General features: G+C 51.9%; 1 protein-coding gene across 1 annotated transcript; it reads right to left on the bottom strand.

Moving 5' to 3' along the window:
• Window positions 1-257: 257 nt before the first annotated feature.
• LOC122385514 (monocarboxylate transporter 13-like) lies at window positions 258-27,329 on the bottom strand. Its single transcript, XM_043373849.1, has 10 exons — window positions 26,907-27,329; window positions 21,339-21,475; window positions 20,787-20,919; window positions 20,433-20,576; window positions 5,462-5,597; window positions 4,360-4,481; window positions 3,406-3,605; window positions 2,911-3,037; window positions 2,439-2,603; window positions 258-2,130 (listed from the first exon to the last, which is right to left on the bottom strand). Exons 1-10 carry the CDS (start codon window positions 26,974-26,976, stop codon window positions 1,802-1,804), a joined length of 1,563 nt encoding a protein of 520 aa, XP_043229784.1. The 5' UTR covers window positions 26,977-27,329; the 3' UTR covers window positions 258-1,801.
• Window positions 27,330-27,501: the final 172 nt, after the last annotated feature.

The following is a 27,501-nucleotide window of genomic DNA, read 5'->3' on the forward strand; positions in this document are numbered from 1 at the left end:
CGGTAAGGTCCGCAGCTCCCGGGCCCAGTCGGGAAGGTCCGCAGCTCGAGCCACACCGTCACAGACATGCTCTGCTCGGTTCCAGCTCGGCTGGACTGGGGACATCGGATGGGCTCGGACATTACACAGATCCACGGCACTGCTTTACGCGAACAGCGATGTGTGGCGGACCGGGGAGCCAGCAGTAGCTTCATCAGAGCAGCTGCTATAGCAGAGGACCGCCAGACTGGACGGGCGGGGGGCTGGGGAGCGGCTAGGCAAGAAGAGAGAGAGAGAGAGAGAGAGAGAGAGAGAGAGAGAGAGAGAGAGAGAGAGAGAGAGAGAGAGAGAGAGAAAGAGAGAGAGAGAGAGAGAGAGAGAGAGAGAGAGAGATGTTTCATTCTGTTTCATTCCTATGTTGGCCTCGAACGTGCTTTTCACGTCACAGAGGCCCTTGTTATCTGGGAATGAGCTGAAAGCGAGACCTGGCTAGTTACCGTGGTCATGGACGCGCGCTACTAACCTCCCGGAGGTCCATCACTGAGTAGGAGGGGGAGGGACTGCCGTCCCATCCCGCTGCGGGTTCACGGGCGCGGCTCAAACCTCACAGAGGAGCGATCCGACGAACTGGGGAGGGAGCAGCCATACTGTGCGTGCGCTATGTGAAGTAGGTGCTCATAACTCACAGTTTCGTCAATGAAGGGCTTGGGGACCTACCGTCTTATTTCACTGTTAGCTTTGGACGTGCGTGTGCTGTACGTCGCCGAGCTCTGTTGAACCAGGACAGGTCGTACTCGAGCATTACATGTCAGCACCACCGGTCTCAGACCAGACGTTCACACACACCACACACAGACGGACATACCAGTGGCGGGAAAGTCGGCGGAGCCGGGCTGCTGCGACACTTCCGAACAGAAGCCGCGTTATTGGACCGAGTGCGGCCGTATCAGCCAGCATGAACCTCCCAGTCATACATTTTACAAAAATACGGACTGTCAACTAGAACCATTAGGACGCATCACGGCCAGCATAATAATATCAAACGGTAGCGGCTCTCATTACGGTAGTCGTCTCACACGCATTATACCGCTCACTTCTCCGGTAACATGTACGCATACACTATGCAGTGCCTATACACACTCGGCTCTACGCTGTCGATGTGAGGCGATATTGATAACGCAGGCGTGAGCTGGGCCATCGAGCGCTTCCCTCGCCAAGGCACTGCGATAGTCGCGCCGCCGCCACTCTCAGTTCCCGACTGCTGGCCTCGCTACACACAGATTACGTGAGCCGCTGAGATTCGGGCACTGTGAGCTGTGCACCATGAGCCGTGCACACTACACCATGAGCCGTGCACACTTCACCGTGAGCTGGGCACAAAACACCGTGAGCTGGGCACACTACACCGTGAGCTGGGCACAAAACACCGTGAGCTGGGCACACTACACCGTGAGCTGGGCACAAAACACCGTGAGCCGTGCACACTACACCGTGAGCTGTGCACAACAGGCACTGAGTAGCCGGACGCCTGTGTCCCCTCCCGTGACGGCAGCTACTGGCACGGAGGACCGACACTGGTGGGCTATCAGTGGGCCGCGACCGGGCCGACTGGGTCCCCTGTGCCGTGGACCGCCAAAGGCCAGTCCGGCCGGGACAGCGACACAACTCCTCCCCTCTTTATCCACCGTCCAGTGGTCAGCGACCGGCCGCGAATGGCGCTGGCGGCGTTCCTTTCACACTGAACCTGCCCAGACTGGAACGGGCGGCCCGGCAGAGGGCGCCCTCCGCCCCTCCCCGTGTCCGCGGTCAGCTGTACCGGCCATTACACACCCTGATCTGCCTCTGCGTGCTCTGACGGCTGACAGTGGGAGGGGCCCTCTCGGCTGGTGGAGGGGCCCGCCGAGGGGCCGTGTCGGCTGGTGGAGGGGTCCGCGGAGGGACCCTGTCGGCCGGCCTCGGCGTCCTTTCGGCGCGCCCGTCGCTGGGGACTGTCGGTGTCGGCGCTGCCCGCCGGCCGGTACAGGCTCTCGGCGCGCCGCCAAGAGTGCGTGTACCGCCAGGGCACCACCATGACCAGTCCGGCGGCCAGCAGCAGCGCCCCGGACAGGTAGAAGCTGTAGTCGTACACCAGCATGTAGTCAAACAGCATCCCTGGCGGCGAGCGCGGGCCGAGGGGTCAGAGGTCTCCCCAGCAGCCGATCCTAACAGCTGTCTGAATGATACCCATTAAACGTGCGTTGCAACGTGCTAGTGCACAATTGCATTCCCCGATCCCCAGTACACCAGCACCTGGGAACGAACAGCACACAGCAATATAGGTACTACCTAAATATACTAACCACTGTGAGTTGTGACCCTTGTAGCACCTACCGCCCCCCCCACTCTGCCCCCTACCGCCCCCCCCCCCCCGCTACACTGTCCTACCGCGGACACGGGTCCTCCCCCACACACTGCCCTACCGGCCACGGGTCCTCCGAGCATGGAGCCGGCGCCCTCGAAGAGCAGCAGCAGGCCGTAGCCGGTGCCCAGCCGATGGTCGCCCACCAGACGGATGATGATGTCCGGCAGCAGCGCGCCCAGACACGAGCTGCAGAAGCCGAACACGCAGGCGCACACGGCCAGCGCTGGGGACAGGGGCGGCACCGCGTGAGGGGCCGTGGACTGAGCGCGGCCGACGTACGGGATAATAACGGGGTGATGGGCGGCTGCCGAGTTTACATGGAACGTCACACACAGCATACCTGTTACTTTCAACAAATTTGTGGTATGTACTGGCAGCCTGGTCGATGTGCGGTGCCCAGCGTTGCGCTCAGCCGTCTGTGGCGCGGATCCGATGGCCAGTGGCCGCGGCGACTGCAGGGCGGACTGACCTGTGACGCTGCTTGGCGCGGATCTGATGGCCAGTGGCCGCCGACTGCTGGGCGGACTGACCTGTGACGCTGCTGGAGATGGGCATCAGGACGGTGGCCAGGCCGGAGCCCACGCTGGAGATCATGTACACCAGGATGGTGGTCATCCGGGGGAAGTGGCACACCACGCCGTGCAGGACCCGGCCCACCTGAGAACAGCAGAGGACCGGTCAGCGCTGTCCGGTACGCCAGCCCACCATAACGACTGTGTCCGTCCCAAGTACTGAGCGGGGGGGGGGGGGTCATTGCCCAGTGAGGGCGACAACGGATCGGTCACCAGTCAGTGAGTAGTCAGAAAGGACCGGTGACCGGTGTGTACCCAGTGAGGGCGAGACAGGTCCGGTGTGTACCCAGTGAGGGCGAGACAGGTCCGGTCAGTTCCCAGTGAGAGCAATAGAGAAAGGACCGTCCATAGGTCTATCCCAGCACCCAGTGAGGGCGAGAAGGGACCGGGCCGTACCCGCACACCCGACTGGGAGAGAGGGACCCGCCTCCTCCGGGACGACAGCAGGCTCACCAGGTTGGACACGCCGACGATGGAGAAGATGAGTCCCGAGTTGGCCTTGCTGAAGAGGCCCGAGGAGAGCGCCAGCCCGCCCAGGTGCACGTACACTATCACCAGGCCGAAACAGTAGAGCAGGTTGTTGAAGCAGAGCGTTACAAACGGCACAGACTTCATGATGCCGATATTCTCCCGGAGCTCGGCCAGGTAGCCAACTGCGACAGGTCAGCTCAGGTCAGGTCAGGTCATACACGCATCCGACTGCGACAGGTCAGGTCAGGTCAGACTGATAGCCAACTGCGACAGGCTGGGTCAGGTTAGATCAGCCACCTATGACCGACTTTGACAGGTCAGCTCAGGTCGGATCACTAGTTGACTGTGACATGTCAGGTCAGGTCAGATCGCTAGTCGACTGTGACATGTCAGGTCAGGCCAAACCATGCTAGCGCTGACAGGTAGCCTAGTGTGACAGGTCAGGTCAGAGCAGACTGATATCCACCTGTGACAGATCAGGTCAAATAGTTACTGTGACAGGTCAGGTCTGAGGATGAGCCCATGGGACGGGTCCGGTCAGGTCAGGTTAGGTCATGCCAGTGAGATAGCCGACTGGACTGTCATAGGTCAGGTCATGTCAGTCCAGACCGATTGTCGACTGTGACAAATCAGGTCAGGTTAAACTATGGTAGTGGTGGAAGCCTATTGAGACGGGTCAGGTCAGGCTAGGTCAGATAATACATACATATTAGGACTGAAAGGAAGCACACTGTAACCGGTCAGGTCAGGTCAGGTGCGTGAGGTAACCTGCTGGTACATGCCAGATTACGTTAGGCCGTTGCTCTATCGACGATAAATGAAGGGACGAGATACATAAAAACTCAAAAAAAAATTAATAAATAAGCACCGTCTCGGTAGTAAATGTATAACATGTTCGCGTGTATGAATTCTTATGAGCGCGCGGCACCGCCTCACCGGTGGTCCGGTCGGGCGGTCCGTGCGGCCTCATCAGCGCGCCGCAGACGGTCAGGCAGCTGAAGACGATGCTGGCGATGATCAGCAGCACCACCCTCCACGAGTGCACCTCCATCAGCGCCCTGCGGAACGTGGCGGACAGCGTGGCGGACATCGCTGTGTGGGGAACAGACGGGTCCACACTAACGCTATCGGTAACCGTCAATAACAGTTTTACATATGCGTCGGTTTGATTTTCGCTCATAAGTCATAACATCTGCTTCTTAAATCTAAGCCCATCTGGCATCTGCCATAAATTTAAATAGGTATTGTTAAATGCATTGCTGGCCTGCAATGTCACGGGGTTCGATTGGCGGCGCCCTACTGGTCCGTCTGTAAACACAGGTCGTCGATCAGACGCTGGGCTGTGACGGTGGTCGGGGCCGACTCCTGGCCGAGGCTCCATAGGTCAGTCGAGCACGCGCTGTTTACCGGCGCGCTGGCCGCCGCGCAGGGCACGGGTGGGGCGTCCCAGGTCACCGGTGTACTGTGGCCTGGTTGTCCGGCCACTGATCAGAAAGCAGCCCGGCCCGGCCCGGCCTGACCGCCGGGCCGGCGGGCACGCCGACCCACATTGCAGCAACATCGCAACGACGCAGTTACATCGGGCTCAGCGTGCATTGACAGAGTCGAGGGAGGCTCTTATTCCATTCCAATATACCTGGAGAAGAGTTCTTCGTTTGCTGTGGTCTAATTGAAAGTCGATCTGTTCAGCTGTCTAAACAAAAGAATCCGATAGATCCCTAGGTATATCTGCTTCAGGTCACGTAGGTAAGTTTAGGGCCTATGCGATGGTTTACCATCTTGACCGTTCATAGTCATGAGGTATGATTGATTAACATTGGCCCGAATTCGAGCGATTTTAAAGTTGCTGGACCTTGCATGTATAAGTGCGCTCTTACCTGGACTGGGCGCATTTCGTGTATCAAAACTGTAGGTGCGACGTTAAGTGAATTGTTTCGCTTCTGAACAGTACCGTACAAAGAATGGCAGTCGGTGCTCGACTGATCGAGTTCACCTGATGACGCTCAACTGATGACGCCCAGCGGCTGATGACGCTCACCTGATGACGGGCGGGAAGACGAAGCCGCCGAGGCCGACGCCCGAGACGGCCAGGCCGAGCGCGATGGTGCGCCGCTGCTCGAAATACTCGCTGACGATCACCACGGCCGGGATGTAGGCGAGACCGAGACCGACGCCTGCAGAACAGTGGCCAGACGTCAGTCAACAGAGGGGCAGCACATGCACTGGGGCAACATTCTCAGTCAACAGAGGGTCACATACATTCCCCGGACTCGCAAAGCTAAGTCTGGAATCCTGGTTTCCTGTATGAATCCGGGCAGAACGACTTTATAAGTCAGGCATGTTACGTATAAGCGAGCAGTGCGTGCACTTTCGAGTTAACCCGGCAGGCGGTGGGCCTACCAGCCACCTTCCGCGCGGTGGGGGGGGGGGGGGGCACTTTTTTGCCCCCCCCCCGTATCTCCGAAACTACTGGACGGATCCGGAAAATTCAAACGGCGTTCGATAGCCCTGTCAAATTTGTCGAGGGAACCCAAATTTCATTGACCTCGGGGTCACCGATGACGTCACAGGTCAGGTCAAAGATAAAATGTTTCACCGTTCACGGGGCTTCTAGGGAAAGCGCTATAACAAAGAGTAAAACGCATTTTGTCGAAAATCAGCGATAAGGCGTCAGTTGTCTAGTACATATGTTGCTATTAGAGGTCACTGGTCATACCAGGTCAGGTCACAGGTCAGGTCACCAAAGGTCACCAAGGGTCACCACATGAGCCCAACTTTACTAAGGTTATGCGATGCATGTTTTATGGCCAGTTTTTCATTTCCAACTCAATGGTGTTGGTTATAAGACCATCAGGTACGGTTTAGGTCACTTTCTGGTGGAGGTCAGGTCAAGGGCAGGTCAAAAAAGTCAAATTTCAAAGTTGATATTTTTGCATAAAATGGGTATCGATTCGATGCAGCTCGTCACGGGGAGTCTAATGGTGGTCTTTGTTTTGCGCTACGAGGTCTAGAATTGCTAAAAATAGAGTTTGAAAATTTGACGTCATCAATTTTGAACAGTTTTTTTCGCTATAACTTGGCCAAAAAAAGAGGTATCGATTTCAAATTTGAGATGTAGATAGAAGGCGGTAGGGGCTATCACATATATTCCGGTTTTTTTTCGAAATTCAAAAAACTTTTTGGATTTTTAGGCTATTATATTCAAAAAATCTATTTTTTATTTTTGGGGGTCAAAATCCAAAAAAGTCGAAAAACCGAAATAGCAGTTTTGTAGCCCTCTTAATTCCACACCTTTTATGTTTGAAACATTTTTCTGTATCTCTAAAGCTGTAGGCCTGATAGCTCTTCCCGCGAAACCTTTTTTTGGTCGAAAATGGCAAAAATGACGTCAATCTGACGTCATTAGCGGCCAACCTATCATAGCCTTTGGAAAAATTTTTGGTCACCATGTGCGCTAGCTGCTCCCGGGAGGGTACTGAAAGTTTGGTGACGATCGGCGCAGCGGTTCTCGAGATATATCGAAAAAACTAAAGGGGGGGGGCAAAAAAATGCCCCCCCCCCCCACCGCCTGGAAGGTTAACGAGTAGGTTAAATTCATATTCCCGAGCTGGTAACAATGATTATCTGCAGCTTTCAGATTCCGATGGGTGAGTTCCGTTCGATTCCAGCTGAGTGTCCCGCTGGGTGAGTCAGTCGCAGGGAGACCGTCGCTCTCCAGAACAATCCCGCTCCATCCGGCTGCGGTGCTCCGGCCGGCGGCGGCCGGCGCGGGATTGAATAACTGCGGCCCACCGGCGGCCGCTCGGCCCGGAAGGCGCCCATCAGGCCCGATTGGGAGCGGCCGGCACGCCAGCCGGTTCCGATCGGGTCCGGCGCGGCGCGGAACACGGCGACGAGCAACACTGCAGCCGAGCGGGCGGAACATGGCGCCGAGCGGGCGGAACACGGTGACGAGCGAGCGGAACAGTCCGGGCCGGCCAGCCCCGCCCGTCCTTGGTCGGAAGCGTCAGTTCTAACCAGATATACAACAGATGTTCAGCCTTCAGACCGCCCTCGGCGAGGCTGCCAGCGATGCCTTATGGCAATAGCCGAAAATATCATTTATACATGTATGCATTATAAAAGTGATTTTCAATGACTTAGCAATATGTGGGCCCGCGTTCGATCTATATGCGATGCATGTCCCAGTGACGTCAATTACCCAGTCGCTCACTGCCGGCGGTCCGCCCGGAGTCACCGAGATGATGGGGGAGACCAAGGCAAAGCGGCCACCTTAACGCTGCTCACGATGCCGAGTGCCGACACTTGATTTTTAAACTTGGAAAGTCTCTTTCCATAAAAATATGATCCCTATTAAAATTGTCTTTTATTTCAACTTCGTGCCATTTCCAAAGGCATTCACATATAGGAGATAAGATATTGGCAAAGTTTTAAACCTACCTATGCATTTTGGCCACTTTGCCCCGGACCCCGGGGAAAAAACGACCACCAGTGACTTCCTTGCCCCAAAATGAGACACAGGTTAGTTACTTCTGTAGTAATAATGTTTTAATGGTAAAAAAGTTTAAAAAAGGATGGATGCTTATTTCGTCATCGTTCACCTGTGGGTAAACCATGCAAGGACATTCATGGAAAGACAACGAAATGCATTATTTGGGTAACTCATGTAACCGAAAAGTGGCCGAGATGAACGCATAACGATGTTTTTCAATATTGATAAGAATAACGTTTTGTCCAAGTTGAAACAACTTTTGGTTTTGAGAGCTGTCCACTCTGGCCAGTCAACTTTGCCCCGTGCTTACCATCCGAGATCAAACAATCTTTCCGCTCTGTTATTAGTGGGGCAAACGCAATTGGCATGGACATAGGCGGCGGAACGGGGAGGGCACCGGGGCACCGCGTCCCCATTTGATTTTGGTATTTTAACATTAGCCCTATGGGCGTTGCATGGAAAGAATGGGACCAAAAGTCGGCAGTGTCCCCCTAATTGAAAGTGTTCCGCCGCTACTGGGCATGGAACATGTACGATAACTACTCAATGATGGAATGCAAACACTTAAAGAAGCATTTCAAAATCGTAAAAATAGTGGGATGATAAGAATGAGCTGGGACAATATATATGTCATTCCATCTGTCCCGGAAAAATGGCGACGGGTCGGAGCCCCCGATCTGGCTCATTCGAGCAAACGCAAAGAGAAGTATAATTGGCAACCATAAACTGGAGCTGACGCCAGTTGTGCAGGGCTAAGACGAAGGGTGGCCGCTTTGCTCCGGGTGGCCGCTTTGCCCCACTCTTCCCTATGTCAGATCGGACCATGCTGCGTCAGCGGTCGGCTCACTTCCCGGCCGTCCTGTCCTGCTAACTATATAGGCTTAGCTTCCCTTTGGCCAGGCCTGCTCATTGAAGTACTATGGAACGGCCGCGTGAGTACGACAATCAGACTACCACCGTGTAGGGACTGTGTATGTATGTATGTATGTATTGGCACCAAAAGCTTTCCACATATGGCGTGGCGATTACGGCTTTAACCCTCGCCCGCACATGCCATTTTCCCATCCTAGAACGCACATGGGGGGGGGGGGGTGGTTGCCACCCCCCCCGCGCCATTTCGTTCCTGATGGAGATAGAGCTTAGCGGTAAAGACCAAAAAGATTCTTTGGGAAGAGAAAAATCCAATGATACCCAGTTTTACCTTCTCAGGTCAGTCATTGACCTTCCAGGTTAGGTCAAACTAAAAAATGTTGCTGTTTTGGGTCACCGTTGGATATCAAGTGCGCTGCTTATCATATACCGATGACGATGCTGTTTTCTGGTGCCAAGCCACCTAGAACCTCTTTGTCACACTACCCGACCAGATTTTTGCTGCTGAGGTCATTTCAGGTCAAGTTAGGTCAAGGTCAATTATATGTGTTTGTATGTCTGTGTGTGTCTGTGTGTATACTGATGTGTGCACCGATTGTTTTTGTGTCCATATTACATGAAATCATGATCTGAGAAGCTTTTACCAAAAATGAAGTCAAAAAACTTCACAAAAAGTAAATTCAGCTTACCTTAAACGCAATTATCTTAGATGACCTAGGTTGACCTTGACCCTGACCTTGACACCTGTACATCGTCGAACAGCATGTTCCATGATAGGTGGGAGGTAAGACTGGCAAAAAAGGCCGAAATCAAGGTGTCAAAAGCTCACAAGGCCCATGGCAAACGCAAGATGTTGAGAATTGGCCATTTGGGTCATGACATGACCTGAAAAAAACAAGGTCATATCTCCGAAACCAGAAATCACAGAAACTTGAAATTTTCAGTTGACATCAAGGATGGATAGAGGAGCAGCTATACGAAAAATCAGCCTTCTAACTCTAAAAATGTTGAGTGCAGAGCAGAAAGACTGCCTTGGGGGGTGGCAACCACCCCCCCCCCCCCCCATGTGCGGGCGAGGGTTAAAAATCGTAAAATATACTGTGCTTCCATTCCATCGGACCATAAGACGGCGACGAGGTTAAAACAGTGTCCTCATTGTGCACCATGATATATGTACATTGTACACTCACCTACTAAGTGATGTTCGCCCCCCGACGGCCCAGCGTTTGACTGGAGCGGTAGACTGCGCCGTCTCACACCCAGGTTCAGCGGCACAGCACATCCCTCTGGCCTCAACGGTAGACTGCGCCGCCTCACACCCAGGCTCAGCGGCACAGTATATCTCTCTGGCCTCACACTCGCTACAGACGCGTTTGACCGGGTCAGGGACGCGCCGCGCTGGTTGCCTTATCGCTCACAGTCACATATCTGTGGCTATAGGGGGCCTGCTGCGAATCGCTGGTCTTTCTGTGTCGACTCGAATATATGCTTGTAAGTGTTCACGATCGCATTTAGCTCAGTGAGATTAGTTATAGCAATTTATATCGTTTATTTTCTCCCGGGTGGGGTGGGGGGAGGGGGTGTTTGGCCACACTAGCCAATGTTTGTGTGTCTGTAACGGAAACTGCGGCGCACAGCGACGCAAAACTTGGCACAGCTTATGAATTTCGTATCGTGTCTGGAATTGTTGACACCTGGTCACATCATAAAGTCAGGTCAAAATGCTCCTCTTTTTAGCGATGGCACCCGGATACAGGTGAATATGGCACGGCCGAATCACAAAATTCAACTATTGACCCATTTTATGCCCCTGAAGTCATCTCACATCATGATACGTCTCCGTAACCCTCGTCGGCACAGGGTAAGTTGATGCACCCGCCACCCCCCCCCCCCCCCCCTCCCACCTAAGGCTTCTCGCGAATAACTCGCGTAAAAAGCAGCCGATTGCGACAAAACTTTCAGTACCCTCGCATTGATCAATTTTACATCTACCCTGAAAATTTCATGACCCTGACCAAAATGACCGTTGACATGTGACCTACTTTCCGAGACCATGTTTGGCCGGAAGCGCGATTCGGCGTATGTCGGCTCGCATTAGCCGCGCGTTTGCAAGCCTTTCGTGGTTTCAAACGTTCATAAATGTGATTTGGTGTTGTTCCCATGCAAAAGGGTGGATGGCAAGGTCACCTGAAGGTCAGGTCAGGTCAGGTCATTGATCTTTGGTGACCTCGGCTCACTTTTTCGAGTTTTACATGTTTCTAGGCTAGTTTTTGGAGATGAATTCGAATTTAGAAAGCATTTGAACATTTACGAAGTAGTTTTGGTGCCTTCGTAACATGTTACGAAGTTGTCAGAGGCGGTTGGCAGGTACTACGAATATCCGTCACGACCCCTACTGGTTGACCTGACCTGACCTGACCTGACCTGGTCTGAATGCTTAAAGACATCATCTGTGATCAAAAGTAACACGATATTCGTGATCAGCATCCCCCCAAAAAACCATAGCAGCGTCAGCGACACTCAACCAATGACCTAGAACCTTAAAATTGGGCATCATCGGCTTTCTCTCGTCACGGGCAACACGCTCGTTTTTTCCGCGACGCTCTAGCTCGATCAGTGGCCAAACGGCAAGGGGGGTCCAACCGACCCCCCCCCCCCCTACACGTTAGAAGCTGGCAAACGCCGCACACATGCGAGGGTTAAGAATGGGATATAATCGGTTTCCTCTCGTGACGGGCAACACGTTCGTTTTTCCATAAAGCTCTAGCTTGGTCAGGGGCGAAACGCGAAGGGGTTGTACCCCCCTCCCCTTGTGCCGTCGAAGGACGCAAAATGGTCTGTGCCGGCCAGGGTTAACAGTTTTTGACAATGGCTTTAGATAAAACATGATAGAACGCTGAAAAACACCGATGCGTTCAGCTCAATGATAGGAATCGACTGATAGGCACAACATGACCTTTTCTATGAGCTTGACCTGAGATCATTTTTGTAAATTAAATTTCAATGCATGGTTCATTTGACGCGTCTTCACGAAAGAAACGCGATTCCGGTTAAATTAACGTAATAAAACATGACGCCATAGGTTATTACAGAAAAACTACCCGCAAAACGTCAAGTTTTGAAAGTTTTTGCCCTCTGGAGTATAAACCATTTACTCTAGGTCCAATCTGAGAAAATACACACAAAAAAAAAACTCAAAGAGCTATTCAATGCGCTCTTCTACGGCGCTGTAGCTCTAATAGTTCCAGACTTGACTTATGCGCCGCTTGTGAGAAGTTGTCAAAATGGGGAACCAGAATTCGTGATAATTTTAATGCTGGTGACCTGCAGTGACCTTAGCGATAATCTGATGGAATAATAACCCATGAAAAATTTAACAGTGGGCTATAGATTGCTTTTTACTGCGTCTTTTTCTTTTTTGCTTTCTTACCTTCCGAGGTAACCATGCGTGGTCAAATACTTGTGTGGCCCCCTCCCTCACCCCCCACCATGGTAACGTTGGCTGAGAGGCCCACCTGTCAATTGCTCGGGATTCACCGACCACCGGCGCCACGCAACCACTCTACCGTTTTCTCCGAAGCGCCAGTGAACAACCTCGCGACCCACGTTCTCCCCTGCCTCGCAGACAAGCTGTGGCTGAGCCCTCACCTCGAACTGGTCACATGACTGACCTCGCCCGAGGCTCGCCAAGTGACCAAAGCGCAGACTGGGCGCCGCGGTGCCATGGGGTCGCCACCTATCAGAACAACAGTTTCACTGCGATAACACTCGAAAACCACCGCAGGTCCGTGGCGCTGTGGTTAGAAGGTGGGCTTGTAATTGAGAGGCGGTGCGTTCGGATCCTGCGGACGTCGTAACTTTTCTACAGAAAGGAGATCCGTGCCATTGAACTCATAGCTGGCTGTATGAACTCATAGTTTCCTGTATGTCGTTGCATGCCTTACCTATTAACGCGTAGCATTACTTGAAATCATCTACTAGTGTGTATAGAAAGGAAGCATATTGCAGCGACTTCATTAGATAAAGCCCAGTTACTTATGTCTGCAGAGAGATGTCATCAAGGATGTTGAGTGGTGTCAAGGCATGCCGCCAACACCTCCGCACGTTCCACCATTTACACAGGCTTTGACCTGCAATTGCAAACTGTAATTGATACCTACGCTGTCATCCCACAGCCGTTAGTTATAGGTCGTGGGCCCCGGACCTGGCTCCGCCTTGTGTTTACAGTGTTAAGTCATTTACCACCGGTCGGTCGGTCACGTGACTGGCCTAGCCCGAGGCTTGGCCGGGTGACAGAAATGCGGGCCGCGTGCTGACTGATCGTTTCGCTGACTTCGATGCACCTCCACGGGCGTAAAACGCTGGGCTGCGCGGGCCTACGAGGGTGTGCCGCAGCGGCAGAGACCGTACCGATAGTGGGATGGGAACGTCCCGATAGGACAACCCGTCCTGCCGCTCAAACGGTCACCCCGGAAATGGTGTAGGGGAGAGTGGGGCAAAGCGGCCACCCGGGGCAAAGCGGCCACCCATCGTTTTAGCCCTTCATAGCTGGCGTCAGTTCCAATTTATGGTTTCCAATTATACTTCTCTTCACGGTCGTTCGAATGAGCCAGACCGGGGTTTCAGGTCCATCACCATTGTTCTGTGAAACACGGAAAAGCATTTCTTGCCAGGTTACCAACTATGTTTACAATTTTTAAATGTTATGTTATTCCATAACAGTTTGGAATTTTTATAAGCATTCTTGTCCATGCATTGCATGGTTATCGTACATGTATTCTACCAATTTTAATGTTTTTTACCCCACTAATGGCTAGGCTGGAATATTATTGTCTCGGACGGTATGCGCGGGGCAAAGTGGCCGGGGCAAAGTGGCCACGCCCCAATTGGCCATAAGTTGCTTCCATCTGGATAAAAAACATTATTTATATTCAAATGTGTCGTCAGGCATTCATCTTGGCCACTTTTCAGTTGCATGAGTTACCAAATAATGCAATTATTTTTTTCTTTCATGAAAATCCTTTCTTTGTTTACCTACAGGTGGAAGATGATTAAGTAAACATCCATCCTCGCTTAAACCTTGTCACCATCAAATACCCTAGTCGTACATGAGGCAACAATTTTGTTTCTCATATCGGGACTTGAGAAGACGCCAGTGGCCGCTTTGCCTCAGGGTATGGGGCAAAGTGGCCAATATGCATAGGTTTAAAGTTTTGTTAATATCTTCCATATGTGAACGCCTTTGGAAATAAAACGCAGTTGAAATAAAAGGCAACTTAATAGGGATCACATTGGTATAGAAAGAATCTTTCCAAGTTTAAAAATCAAGCGTTGGCATCGTGAGAAGCGTTAGGGTGGCCGCTTTGCCCCACTCTCCCCTAATCGAATGAGGAGTTTCCGTCACCTGCACCGGTCGTGTGGTGGGGTGACCGCCGTCTGGAAAGGGAAACGTGAGGAGCATGATGACTTCGTCTCGAGGCGGAAAAGAATTAATTTAATGCCGCGCTAGGAAAAACAAGTTCCTAACAAAAGCAATCACCCCAGCGTGGCCCGAACACACAACCCTCTAATCCATAGTCCAGCACCCTGCTGCTACGCCACGGAATACGCACAGACCAAGGCACAGACTCCCAATTTGAAAGGAGATAAGTTTGTCGGAAGCCGCGGAGGTGTATCAATTGTGGGCGAAACGATCAGTCGGCACGCGGCCCGCACTCTGGTCAGACAGCCGGGGCTCGGGCTAGGTCAGTCACGTGACCGACCGACTGGTGGTGAAGGACTCCACACTGTAAACACAGGCGGAGCCAGATCCGGGAGCCAAGGATATAACTAACGGCCGTGGGGTCAGGGGTGCCAGATTATGTGTGACAGGTAGGGCCTTGGCCTACAGTTTACAAATGCAGGCTTAAGTGAAAATGGTCCTTGTTATTGCATTGGTGCAACGAGCAGAGATGTTGGCGGCACCTTTGACACCATTTACGTAACATTTAGGAAATGACATGTCTATGCAGTTGTAAATATCTGGGATCTAAGTAGGTATGCAAGTCGCTGCAATAGGTATGATTTTGTATTCTTGATAATTAAAATAAATGCAACGCATAAACACTAAACAGGTAAGGCACGCAACGATAAACACGAAGCTATTAACCAACCAGCTGTCAAGTTACAACAGCACAGATCTCCTTTCTGTAGAAAAGCAACGACTCCCGCGCGATCCGAACACACGACAATTCAAAGACCAGCCCGACGCCATACCACAGCGCCACGGATCCGCGGGCTGACCTGGCCCGGCCGGCTGCAGTGTCGATAGGTCGCGACCCAATGGCACCGCAGCGCCCAGTCTGCGCTTGGGTCACTTGACCAAGCCTCGGGCGAGGTAAGTCATGTGACCGGTTCGAAGTGTGGGAACCCACACAGAATCCAGAAGTGAGTGAGATACGGAGCCCCGGGGCATAACCACGTGCCTGTAGTTAAGGACTTGAGCCACCAGCAGGGTCCCGAGGGCCGAAATTTATACGCGGACAATATAAATAAAGTTTTTATAGTCTATATTACCTATAAAGTTTATATAGTTATCCTACAAAGCTGCACTTGTTTGTTGGCGAGTGGCTGCTGGCGGTGGTGGGTCTCGTGATGATGTATGATTGATGCGTTTTATAAGCAATTAAATAAATAATCAGGACACAAGAGACGGGCCAACACAGAAGTGAGAGCAGACTTTGGGTTTGTTGCTTTTCTCACTCTTTTTTTAGCGGGATAGGGGTTGTTTTCCATTGCCGCGCAGTCCTTTCAAGCGCTGACGGATTTGTTCAGCCACAGCTTGGCTATGGGCAGGGGAGAACGAAGGTCGCGAGGTCGTTCACTGGCGCTTCGGAGAAAACAGCTGAGTGCAGTGGTTGCGTGGCGCCGGTGGTCAGCGAATCCCAGCATCTGACAGAACCAAGGAGCTGTTCGTGACCGTTTCTCTCACTCTCTCTCTCAAGACCAATGTCAACGGCCAGATATTTCGACCATTGTGTCAAGGCCACAGGTAGGGTTCGCTAACGGACCACCACGGAGGGTTTTTGAGAATATAGAGATAATATTCTGATAATATTAATGTGAAATATTGCCATGAATGGGCTGCAAAGTGCCGACATGGACCACAGCCCAATCTAGCCGTCAAGGTATTCCATATTCTTCATAACATAGTTATAATGAGCCTCGTATTAGGCATACCATAAGAAAGGGAGAAGAAAAATTAGGAAGGAAATTTCGAATAAGTATGAGAGTGGTTCAGATGTTCAGAGATTCTGAGGGCAAGGCAGAAGTATGCCGTGTTTTGAAGCTGCACAGGCAGTTTTGTAGCCTATCCGGATGAGATGAACGGCATGGCATCGCTCTGGCACGGTTCGTCGGAAAGTCAAATCATTCACAAAAGAAACGACATATACCATTCGAAAGCTGACGGTGGGCCGATGCCACAAATGTGTTTTTATCGAAATCGTTTGATGGCCTTTTTCAAAAATTGTGTTTTTGTAAAAACGTAATAAATCTTTATTCAACCAGCTGTCCAGGACATTCTTAAAAGCATATGCATGTTTGTTTCGTTTTCCAGTGAAAGCTGAATGCCAAAGAAACAATATGTAGCAATAAAATATCCTCAAATATTAATATGCGCTTCTCACAGCCGGCAACAGGGCGCAATCACACAACTGAGCGTCACGATGGATCAAAGTCATCCACACAGACGGCGTGAAATGACCCTTATCGACTCGCCGACTCACCGCTACACAATGATGCAAATGGGGTTCACGACTCACGAGTGGCCATAAATACCGAAAAGGCCCAAATTTCAAGTTCACCTTATCGAATAAATCGTAAAATGGCCAGTCAGGCAAATGTTTGGAGTGTCTGAAAAACACGATCTTCATGTTTTTGTCAAAGCCGGCCTCGTGTCTGATTGTCAGAAGTCGTGACATTTTCTATGTCGTAAAATGACTGTCAGATACTCGCAACTTCAAACGCCGCTAGCTTGCGTTCATTTCATACAAATGGCAAAAAAATATATATGTCAATGATCCACAAAGTCTTCTGCTTTTAATGCAGGGTCACAAAAAGCCGTATCTCTTTTGGTTTGGCGTTGATCTAACTATTTGTCATCATATTGCAATCGCAGTTTTTTATTTAGAAATATTTGCTTTCGTTTCACCTACAGGTGTTTACACAGTGTGAGCCCGTTAGTGCACCATACCATAGCATTCCCTAATCATTTCTGAGCCGTACTGTGAAAGAATGAAGGCGCTAGCACAGGGCTGACCGGCGCTACTAAAGTTTTCGTCCGTTGCGGTCGGGTGCCGCGGCGCGGTGGTCGGCCCGGGCGGCCGCGCCGCGGGCGGGCGGCCACAGCGGGGTTTCGTCGGTGCATCCCTCTGCTGTTCCTAAACGAAGTGTCCTAGCGCCTCGCGACAAAAACCGACGGATTGCTCTTGACAAGATCTCGCGAGTGAGCATATTACTTTTGAGTTAAGGTCAATATTTTACCTACTTATAGCAGGTCAAAGTTAAACGTCTGTCGAAATTGCAATCCGCGGCGAAAGCAATCCACCCCGACTGCGACACCCGACCGCAACGGACAAAAACTTCAATAGCGTCGGTCTGCCCTGTGCTAGCGCCTTAATTCTTTCACGGTGTGACTCAGAAATGGTTAGGAAATGCTATGGTATGGTGCACTAACGGGCACACACTGTGTAGACTGCTGTAGGTGAAACGAAAGCAAATATTTTTTAGTAAAAAACTGCGATTGCAATATGATGACAAATGATTCGATGACCGCCAAACCAAAACAGATGCGGCTTTTTGTGACCCCGCATGAGAAGCAGCAGGCTTTAGGAATCATTGTGATGCATAATTTTTGCAGTTTGTATTAAATGAACGCACGCTAGCGGCGTTTGAGCTTGCAAGTATCTGACAGTCATTTTACGACATAGAAAATGTCACGAGTTCTGACAATCATACACGAGGCCGGTTTTGACAAAACTATGAAAACTATGTGATTCAGATGCGACATTTATTTGGTTAGCCATATAGTGATTTACTCGGTTTGGTAAACTTGACTTTTTGGTATTTATAGCCACTCGTCAACCCCATTAGCATCACTGTGCGCTAGGTCCGCCTGACCGGCCATGGAATACGTTCGAGTCTCGTCCTACTAAACAAGTGTCATATTTGTTTGTTTAACGATCCATATCACTATCAAAGTTTTTCAGGATACCGGTGAAGAAAGTTCATTCTTCTGCTAGATTGACCTACAAGATGCTTTAACTTACATTTTCTTATACAGGTTTTGCTCCGTCCCGCTGCGCTCAATGCCCGCGCGGGGAAAGTTAGAGGGGTTTCACTGTCAGAGGTTGTACCAGTGACAACTGTTTGGCCCTGCGACCGGTCGAAGGTTACCCCGCCCAGCCGGGCGCTACCCCCACTTCTGACCAGTTGAAGCCGATACAGCCTCTGACAGCTCAGCGCGGCCAACTCTTCTTGTATGGGCATAATGCCTAGCTGAGTTGAGCAAAGTAGACAAAAACAAATGCAAATTCATACATGATGTGAAAATGACAGAGCAATGAAACTTCCTCTCAGGTATCCTGAATTGCTTAAGTACCGACTTGAATTGTTAAACTAACAAAAATGACGTCTGTTTAGTAGGGCGACAGCCGAACGTCTCTTCTGTGGCCCGTCAGACAGCTGAGAGCGCCGGGTCTGCGGGTCGATAAGGGTCATTTGACGCCTTTGTGTGGCTTACTTTGATCCGTCGTGACACTGAGTTGTGTGATTGCGCCTTGTTGCCGGCTGTGAGAGACACATCTTAATATTTCAGAATACTTTTTTCGCTACATATTGTTCTTTTGGCATTCAGCTTTCACTGGTAATCGAAAAAAAACATGACTATGATTTAAAAATTGTCCTGGACAGCTCGTTGAATGAAATAAAAGATTTTTACGATTTTACAAAACGCAATTTCTTAAAAAGGCCATCGAACGATTTCTATATAAAATACTGTTTTGGAATCAGCTCACCGTCAGCTTTCGAACGCTATATTTCGTTTCTTTGGTGGATGAAATGACTTTCCTACGAGCCGCGCTGGTTCAACCGCCAACGCATTCCACCTATAAAAAATAAAACCAGCATAACGCCTTTTGGGGCGACTAACGGAGCGAGCGAGAGGGTGGGCCTTGCACGTGCGAAATCGCGAGGGGTATCTCCAACTGACTTGTGCACAGCACCCTACTAACCGGTCTCTAGCGATGTGCCAAATTTGAGCACAATCGGCCCAGCCGTTCTGGAGATCTGGAAGCGGCACCCTGCACGTGCGGACGTGCAAAATGGGCCCCAACTGACTTTTGCACGGCACCCTGCTAACCGGTCCCTAACCGCGTACCAAAATTGAGCGCAATCGGTCCAGCCGTTCTCGAGATCTGGAATCGACCCCTGCACGTGCGCACGTGCAGCAGCACTCCAACTGTGGCACATGCAAATGCATTGCCTAGTGGGTGCCTACCTACATGCCAAGTTTCAGCGTAATCGGCCCAGTAGTTACCGAGATATTGCAATTGTTACAAAACTGACACCTCTTCGTTTTGCACGTGGCACGTGCATAAGGGGTCACCCACATGCATCGGAAATAGTCCAATACTTGGAAGAAGGAATGAAACTACCCTACAAAAATTACCGCATGTAAATCGGTCAAGTGGTTGCTGAGATATAAGCATCGCAAAAGCGTGACCACGGCCGGCCGGCCGCTCATACTCAGAAATGTCCGTTATTCTACGTAAGACTTCGCTCGCTTCGCTCGCTCCGTAATGAGTGGTAAGGCGGCCAGCGCAGCGCGGCGCGTCCCTGACCCAGCCCAATGCGTCTGTGCCGAGCGTGAGGCCAGAGGGATATACTGTACCGCTGAACCTGGGTGTGAGGCGGCGCAGTCTACCGCACCAGTCAAACGCTGGGCCGTCGGGGGGCGAACATCACTTAGTAGGTGAGTGTACACACACCAGCGATATGCCGACTTTGAATGGCGCGCTGGGACCGGCCATGGTGAGGAGATGGGGACGGTGGGACGGCGGGATACGGGACGGTGGGACGGAGGGATACGGGACGGTGGGACGGCGGGATACGGGACGGTGGGACGGCGGGATACGGGACGGTGGGACGGCGGGATACGGGACGGCGGGATACGGGACGGTGGGATACGGGACGGTGGGATGGCGGGATACGGGACGGTGGGACGGCGGGATACGGGACGGTGGGACGGCGGGATACGGGACGGCGGGATACGGGACGGTGGGATGGAGGGATACGGGACGGTGGGACGGAGGGCCGTCAGCTCCCCGTGTGATCCCTGTGTGCTCCCTGTGAGCGGTGCCCGCAGGTCGTCGGCACCGCTCGGCTGCCCGTAATGGCTGTCTGATTTGACGGGCCATTGAGGTGATTGGTGACTCCTCACTGTGAGTCACTGCACTGCACCGTTTCCGGCACCGCCGGCTCGGCTGTTCCCGGCTCGCGCCAGATCGGGACGGCGTGGCCTGCCTCCTTACTAGCCCAGTGAATGTACAGGATTGGTCCGTCGTCACCTGCCGCACAGAGAGGGGGCCGCCGCACCGCCTGTCCTCACCTCCGAGCAGCGAGAAGGTAAAATAGAGCACGAAGAGGCGGTGGGCCAGCGCCGACAGTGCGATACCGACGGCGGCCAGCACCCCTCCGGCGATCAGCACCCGTCGACAGCCGTGCCGACGCACCAGTGCCGACGAGACGATTCCTGAGAAGGAGGGGGGGGGGGAGGGGGCAGTCTTAGACTCGGCGCGCAGGGCAGAACTCATCTAGCAACGTCAGAGTGGGATAAGTAATATGTAACTAACCCTAGAAAATAATTATTGCAGTAAATACAGAAAAGTAACATGACACCAAAACACGCCGTATATTTATAAGTTTATAACAGGTACAGCTTACTTACTCGCACGATACTTACCCGATGTGTACATAAGAGCGTTTAATGAAGAGCCGACCCATGCTGTCGTACTTTTTGATTGCTGGAATTCTTCTAGGAAAATGATGTTAAACACTCCGACCGACCACGAAACGCCGTAGATGGTGACATGGGCCTGAAAATCAGACTCACGGTGACTAAATTAGACCTGACATTAAACGATACACATACTCATGCGCTGCTAGGAATGAGCTTTGTTTTATGCTGCTTTAATGTGGGCCTGAAGTATTCACAATGCACATTCACAGCTCAACAGGTGACGATTGATAATGAAATAAAGAAGCACGATATTATATATATATATATATATATATATATATATATATATATATATATATATATATATATATACAGAGGGAGAGAGAGAGAGAGAGAGAGAGAGAGAGAGAGAGAGAGAGAGAGAGAGAAAGAGAGAGAGAGAGAGAGAGAGAGAGAGAGAGAGAGAGAGAGAGAGAGAGAGAGAGACAGACAGACAGAGAGAGAGAGAGAGGTGTTACCATAAAATAAAGCAATGCTTAAATGCAAAGCACTGACCAAAAACGAGGCGAACACTATGAGCCACCCGTATCCGCCGTCCGGTTTCGGAGACGTCTGGTGTGCCTCGGCGTCCTTTGCCAGACACCTGGCCTGACACGGGTCCGAGACGCGCACCTTTCCATCGGTCAGCTCACCTGCAACACGGGTCACGGGTCACGGGTCACGGGCCTGACACGAGTCCGAGCCCCGCACCTTCCCATCGGCCAGCTCATCTGCGACACGGCACGGCGGTGTCGTACTGGCAGGCGTGGCAGTCCTGCCTACTCACATATACATTGTCTACAAATCCTAGCCTCAAATCGACATTGCGATGCATTTATTTTGATGTTAACACTACATTTCACTGGTGTAGGTGAGCTAATTGCGGCTACAGAGTGCAATGTCTGTGCCGGGCCGATTTAGTGGAACCGCCGATATCCCTGCCAAACGATACACAGCGCTTCCCAGGCCAGAGCTGGGAGCACGGTCTTGTCACGTGCTTTGGCCGAGTGGTGCGTTTACCGAGGCACCAGTCTCGGCAGCACTGCTGATCGCCGGCCCGCCGTGGAGGGGCGCCAACACAGCCGGGTGGGGGGGGGGGGGGGGGGAGGTAACTGGCCAGGCAGCTCGGGACCCGGGGATGGCGCCGCTCCTATCCGCACCATTCACCGGCCCTCCACACCGGCTTAGGTCTGTTTGATTAGTAAAAAATCCCTCGACTGTTCTATCAGATTAAGCTCATTATTCATATTAGGCATGTAGGTATGCATAAGACATATAGGTATTGCATGCTTGAAGATAGATTGGCCAATAGCGATTACCAAGCGCCTAATGGCTGTAAAGGTTCAAGAGAGAAGCCTGCGAGACGGCTCTCCTCGTTCGGTTACCGCATCGTCAGAGCCTCTCCAGCAGGTGGATGACCTTTGTTTCGGGTCCCCCGGAGACAGGGGAGCTGGGCGGTCGGCCAGCGCCCCCCCCCCCCCCTACCCCCACGTCAGGCCGGCCCCGTTCACACGGGCTCGTCAGGCGAGCGGCCGGTCAGAGCCGGCCTTGGTAACCCTCAGTCCACAAACACCGGACCACTGGCGCTGCCAAGAATGCAGTGCGCTACTCTTTGTCCAGACTGAACATTTCCAACTACCATCACATACCTATAGATGCAGCTGGGCTCTAATTTCGCTCAGTGACCGGTTCAGAGGACTGCTGGATTGTTTACAATACAGCTTGTAACGAACACTGGCAAGTTGCAACACATAGGTATTAGATACACCTATACAAAAACGTGCCATAACCAAATGCACATCTATAAGCTAAGCAGGTTATTTCTGAGCTCCATTTGCTATCCGCCGGCCCAGCGGGCGCGGCTGTCGGGCGGTAGGCTGTGCCGCGGTACTCGGGTGCTGCGCGGCACAGCCTACCCTCCAGGCAGTACGCTACGCCAGGTAGGCAGAGCCGCGGCCGACCGCCGCGGTTCCGTCGACCGTGCGCCCTGTACGGCCCTCCAGCAAAAGAGTGGTTGGTTAGCCTATGTGCTTTTGGTGTAATAACTTTGAATGACAGAGACACTCATGATTTCTGCGACATTTTTTTTTAGCTATAACCATATCATTCATTCAGTACGCCTCACGAGTGACATCGACTGCATACATTCATATGTAATTGATGTAGTACCTAAATAGCCAGCTGTTTGTGGCGGTTTGACCTCGGGAGACGCAGAGCGTGGCCCATATCTATGCCAGTCTGGTCACCCACGGTGCCGCCCGGTCCAGTGGCGGCCGCCGGCACCTCGGGGCCTGTAACAACACGGCCGCCGGCCCCGATAGCAGCGGCCAGCGCCGGCGGCCGCAGCCGTTTGGGAGCCGCCATCAACAGCCTGTTTCTTGTGCCAGTTATCAGACTGGTGCCTTGTATGGAGCTGCGTGACCCACCGGGACCGCTGCTCGGGGGAGACCTAACGCAGCCGCGTCCGGTCCCGGCCGGCTGGCCCCGGGACGGTCACTGGCCGGGCCTGTCACTGCTGGTCAGATCTGTCACTGGTTGGACGTGTCACCGATGCGGTCAGACCTGTCACTGATGGTAAGACCTGTCACTGATGCCTGATGGTAATACCTGTCACTGCTGCATTGGGATACTTTGTCACAGTTCTATATGAGGATTGTGTGTGGCGCAGTGATTGCAGTGAGGAATGACTGTTGCTCTAGGCTGTCACATTATAGATCATTATTGATCATCTTAAATATTTAGGCCTAAAACAATACAATATTCACCTGAATGCTGGGCTGCTGTGAGCATCAGTGCACAACAAAAACGCCTGTGCCGACTGAGCGGGACGGGTAACTCTATCGACTGACAGGGCGATATTGAGCGGCCGGGCTGTGACACACGTGCAGGGCTGGCTAGTAGTGAGCCAGGCTGCGCAGCTCGGCATGGGGCTGGCGTATACAGAGGCCGCACGGCGCGTGAGGGGCAGAACGGCCCCAAACGGCGCGGCTCGGGAACCGTGTAACCTTGTCTGAACCGTGCCTGTGTAATTACTAACTGAGCCACTTTATAGGAGGATGGGACTCACAAACCCCAAAAGAATTAGCCGCGAGCAACCACAAACGAGACTATCGAAGTGTTTTGCTTTTAGTCTTTGTTTAAGATTTTACCATTTATCTATGCTTAGGTAGGCATGCTCTTTTCGACAGATTTTCGAGCGCAGAATTCACCATAAAATGATAATAAAATAATGATATTTATGCTATAGAGTCGCTGACCAAGCGCACGCATGCGTCGGTCCCCTATTTTTTTAACCCTCGCCGGCACAGGCCATTTTGCGTCCTTCGACGGCACAAGGGGGGGAGGGGTTGGTACGACCCCCTCGCGTTTGGCCCCTGATTGAGCTAGAGCTTCGCGGAAAAAACGAGCGTGTTGCCCGTCACGAGAGGAAGCCGATGATACCAAATTTTAAGGTCCTAGGTCATCGGGTGACCTTCCAGGTCAGGTCAATGACCCGAAAACCGGGAAAATCGGGACCTGTTAGAAAGTCGTAAAGTGTGGCTGCTATGTGGTGGTTTTCCGGGGTGCTGATCACGAATATCGTGTTAGTTTTGATCAGAGATGATGTCTTTAAGCATTTAGACCAGGTCGGGTCAGGTCAGGTCAGGTCAACCGGTAGGGGTTGTGACGGGTATTCGTAATACGTGTCAACCGCCTCTGACAGCTTCGTAACATGTTACGAAGGCACCAAAACTACTTCGTAAATGTTCAAATGGTTGCTTAATTCGAATTCAGCTCCAAAAACTAGCCTAGAAACATATAAAACTCGAAAAAGTGAACCGAGGTCACCCGAGGTCACCAAAGGTCAATGACCTGACCTGACTTTCAGGTGACCTTGACACCCACCCTAATGTATGGGAGCAAGTGACGCAACATCAAATCACATGTTTGAACGTTTAAAACCACGAAAAGCTTGCAAACGCGCGGCTAATGCAAGCCGACATACGCCGAATCGCGATTCCGGCCAAACATGGTCTCAGAAAAGAGGTCACAGGTCAAAGGTCATTTGGGTCAGGGTCATGAAATTTTCAGGGTAGGTGTAAAATTGATCAATGCGAGGGTACTGAAAGTGTCGTCGCGATCGGCCGCTTATTACGCGAGTTATTTGCGAAAAACCTTAAGTGGGGGGTTCCATCAACCCCCCCCCCCCTGTGCCGGCGAGGGTTAAAGATATGAATGAGTTATCCACGTCATGGTTCAATCCTATAAATAAGTTGAAATGTAATGACATGAAAAGCCACCGTGTTGTCAGTGTAGCTGTACGCATCCTGTAGACTGGAAGTACCCGTGTGTTGAAACAAGGTCAGCGGCTGGCCGGGTGTGTTTTCGAGTGTTCTTACTCTGTTATGGTGAGCGTGCTACGACAAGGCGACTGGTAACAGCTTGCCCCGCTGTGGCAATAACTCATGTCGATAAGCGGGCGACAGATCCAACCGACTCGGAACACAAACAGATCTTCGCCAGTTGCTTATTTGAACATGCGATCTTGGGTACGGTTTTGTTGTTACTCGGTACGTTGTCCTTTTCCGGCTTGCCCAAGAACGCACACCCCAGCTGGGGGTGGGGGGGGGGTGAGGGGGAGGGTCGGCGAGCTCTGGCCGCCCTGTCTGGGAGCCACTGAGCCACCGAGCCACCGGCCGCCTTTGTGTGCGAGGCGGAAACCACTGAGGTCTGACCGTCTTTGTGTGGGAGCCAGCGAGGTCTGACACCACTTCATATGTTAAATGTTATTCCATCATTGATAAATCATCATCATTGATACGTAACTAGATTGTTCAAGTCAGTCCACTCCACACCCTTCTGGATAGAGAACTAAGGGAAGCCCAGACAGACTTTTGCCTGGGAAACTCACATGGGCGTAAGAACCTCACGAAAAGTGAGGGGGGGGGGAGCAAAACTTCAATGTCACTTTGTGGGAGCCCAATACCCCTGTGAAGAAATTATTTGCAGTTTTGTGCTCATCTCGCCTTGTCGAGCCATTTCCTGCTCTTAGTTTTGTATTTAAAAAATAAGATTTTACTTAAAAAATGGCTGAAAAGTGGGAGTCGTGCCCCCCGCGGCCCCCTGTTCCTACGGCCTATGGAAACTCAAGTCGGGCAGGTGAGACTGGTCAGTCTCCATGATGTCCCTGGAACTTTCGTTTCTAGAGATATGTCTACTCGGCATCAACTCAAGAGTGACTGCAAGGCAAATACCTAATGGTGTAATGTGACTGTATATCATATGTAACAAAATCGATCTGTCAACGTCATGGCATGTGTGCACTGTATGTATAAGCCAAAAACGAAAGAATGTGATTCAAATGAAATATTGAAGAAACTAATCGACATTGATGATTTATTACGGCTGTCGGTAATCGGGCAAGGTTCATATGTTGCTAAGCAACGATGAAGACAAACAAACATAATAGTTAGGCTCAATATAACACTTGCTTAGTTCACCATTAAACAGAAAGACGACAACAAGATTACTGCCTGCTTATTACATAATGACTTGTCTTTAGTCTGGTTTGTTTGCGTGATGTGACAAGGTCAAAACAATTTACATGGTTTTGCAGCATTTAATTTCACTAGTATTTTCGAACGAAAGCACCCAATGGTAACCGATTCTGTTACCCAAACCGGGTAGCTATTGCTTTCTCATGATCTTGCATGTATTTATAAAGCTGCCCGTTTCTTCACCCTGTCGCCTGGCGGGGTATCGGCGGCACCGTTCCTCGACCCTTGCAGTCGGTTGGGCGGGGGCTCCCTCACCCCGAATGTAGTCGGACTGTCGGTATTCCGTCTGATTCAGACCAAAATCACGCATTGTCACCCCCTGCGCCATGCAGTGGGTAATTTGGACAGCTGAGCAATTGTGCTCACTTCTATGGACCCTCTCTTTCCCTGAGACCTTGTGCCCTGTGTACCGAGCCTCTACTCTATACGCCGTGTACCATGCAACAGGTGCTTTCTGTGTACCATTATGTAATATGTATGTGCCCTGTGCCAGATATGCTCCTGCAGTGCAGTGCCTACTTCTGTGCACGGTGTGACAGGTACTCACGTGAGGCCTGCGACCGGGAGGCCGCCGCGCAGGACGACATGCCCGCCACCCAGTTCTTCAGCCGCTCCATGCCGCTGCCGTCTGACACCTTGCCGCAGCGGACCGCGGCGCTGGGGGCTCTGTGCGGACCGCGCTGCGGGACGGGACGAGACTGCGGCCGGCGCGGGACCGGGCACCAATAGCGGCCGCCGCCGCCGGCCACCAATTTATACTCGGCCGAGCTCGATCGGGAGCCGACGGCAGCCCCAGCAGCGGTACTGCACCTCCACTGGCGACTTGCGGCACTGAAGGTCAGATACTGGACTGGTGACCTGTACAGAGGTCAGACACTGCCGACAGGTGACCCGTACTGCTGCCCCCGGGTACCGCAGACTGTGACCCGCACTGGAGACCACACACTGTACTCGTGGACCGGCTGGAACTGGTCTGGTCGGTGCCAGACTGGACTTTACCAGACTGATGCCGGATTACTGTGCTGTCAGACATCGGACTGGTTGATGTTGGGCTGCCTAGCCTGCACTTCGCTGAACCGTTCGCCAAATGTCAGCAGCCGTCTAGGTACAGAAGATTTCCGAAACTATCTTAGCGAGGTGTG

This window comes from Amphibalanus amphitrite, unplaced genomic scaffold (genome assembly GCF_019059575.1).
Source record: "Amphibalanus amphitrite isolate SeventyFive unplaced genomic scaffold, NRLGWU_Aamphi_draft 000221F_arrow, whole genome shotgun sequence".
NCBI classification, from domain to species: Eukaryota; Metazoa; Arthropoda; class Thecostraca; order Balanomorpha; family Balanidae; genus Amphibalanus; species Amphibalanus amphitrite.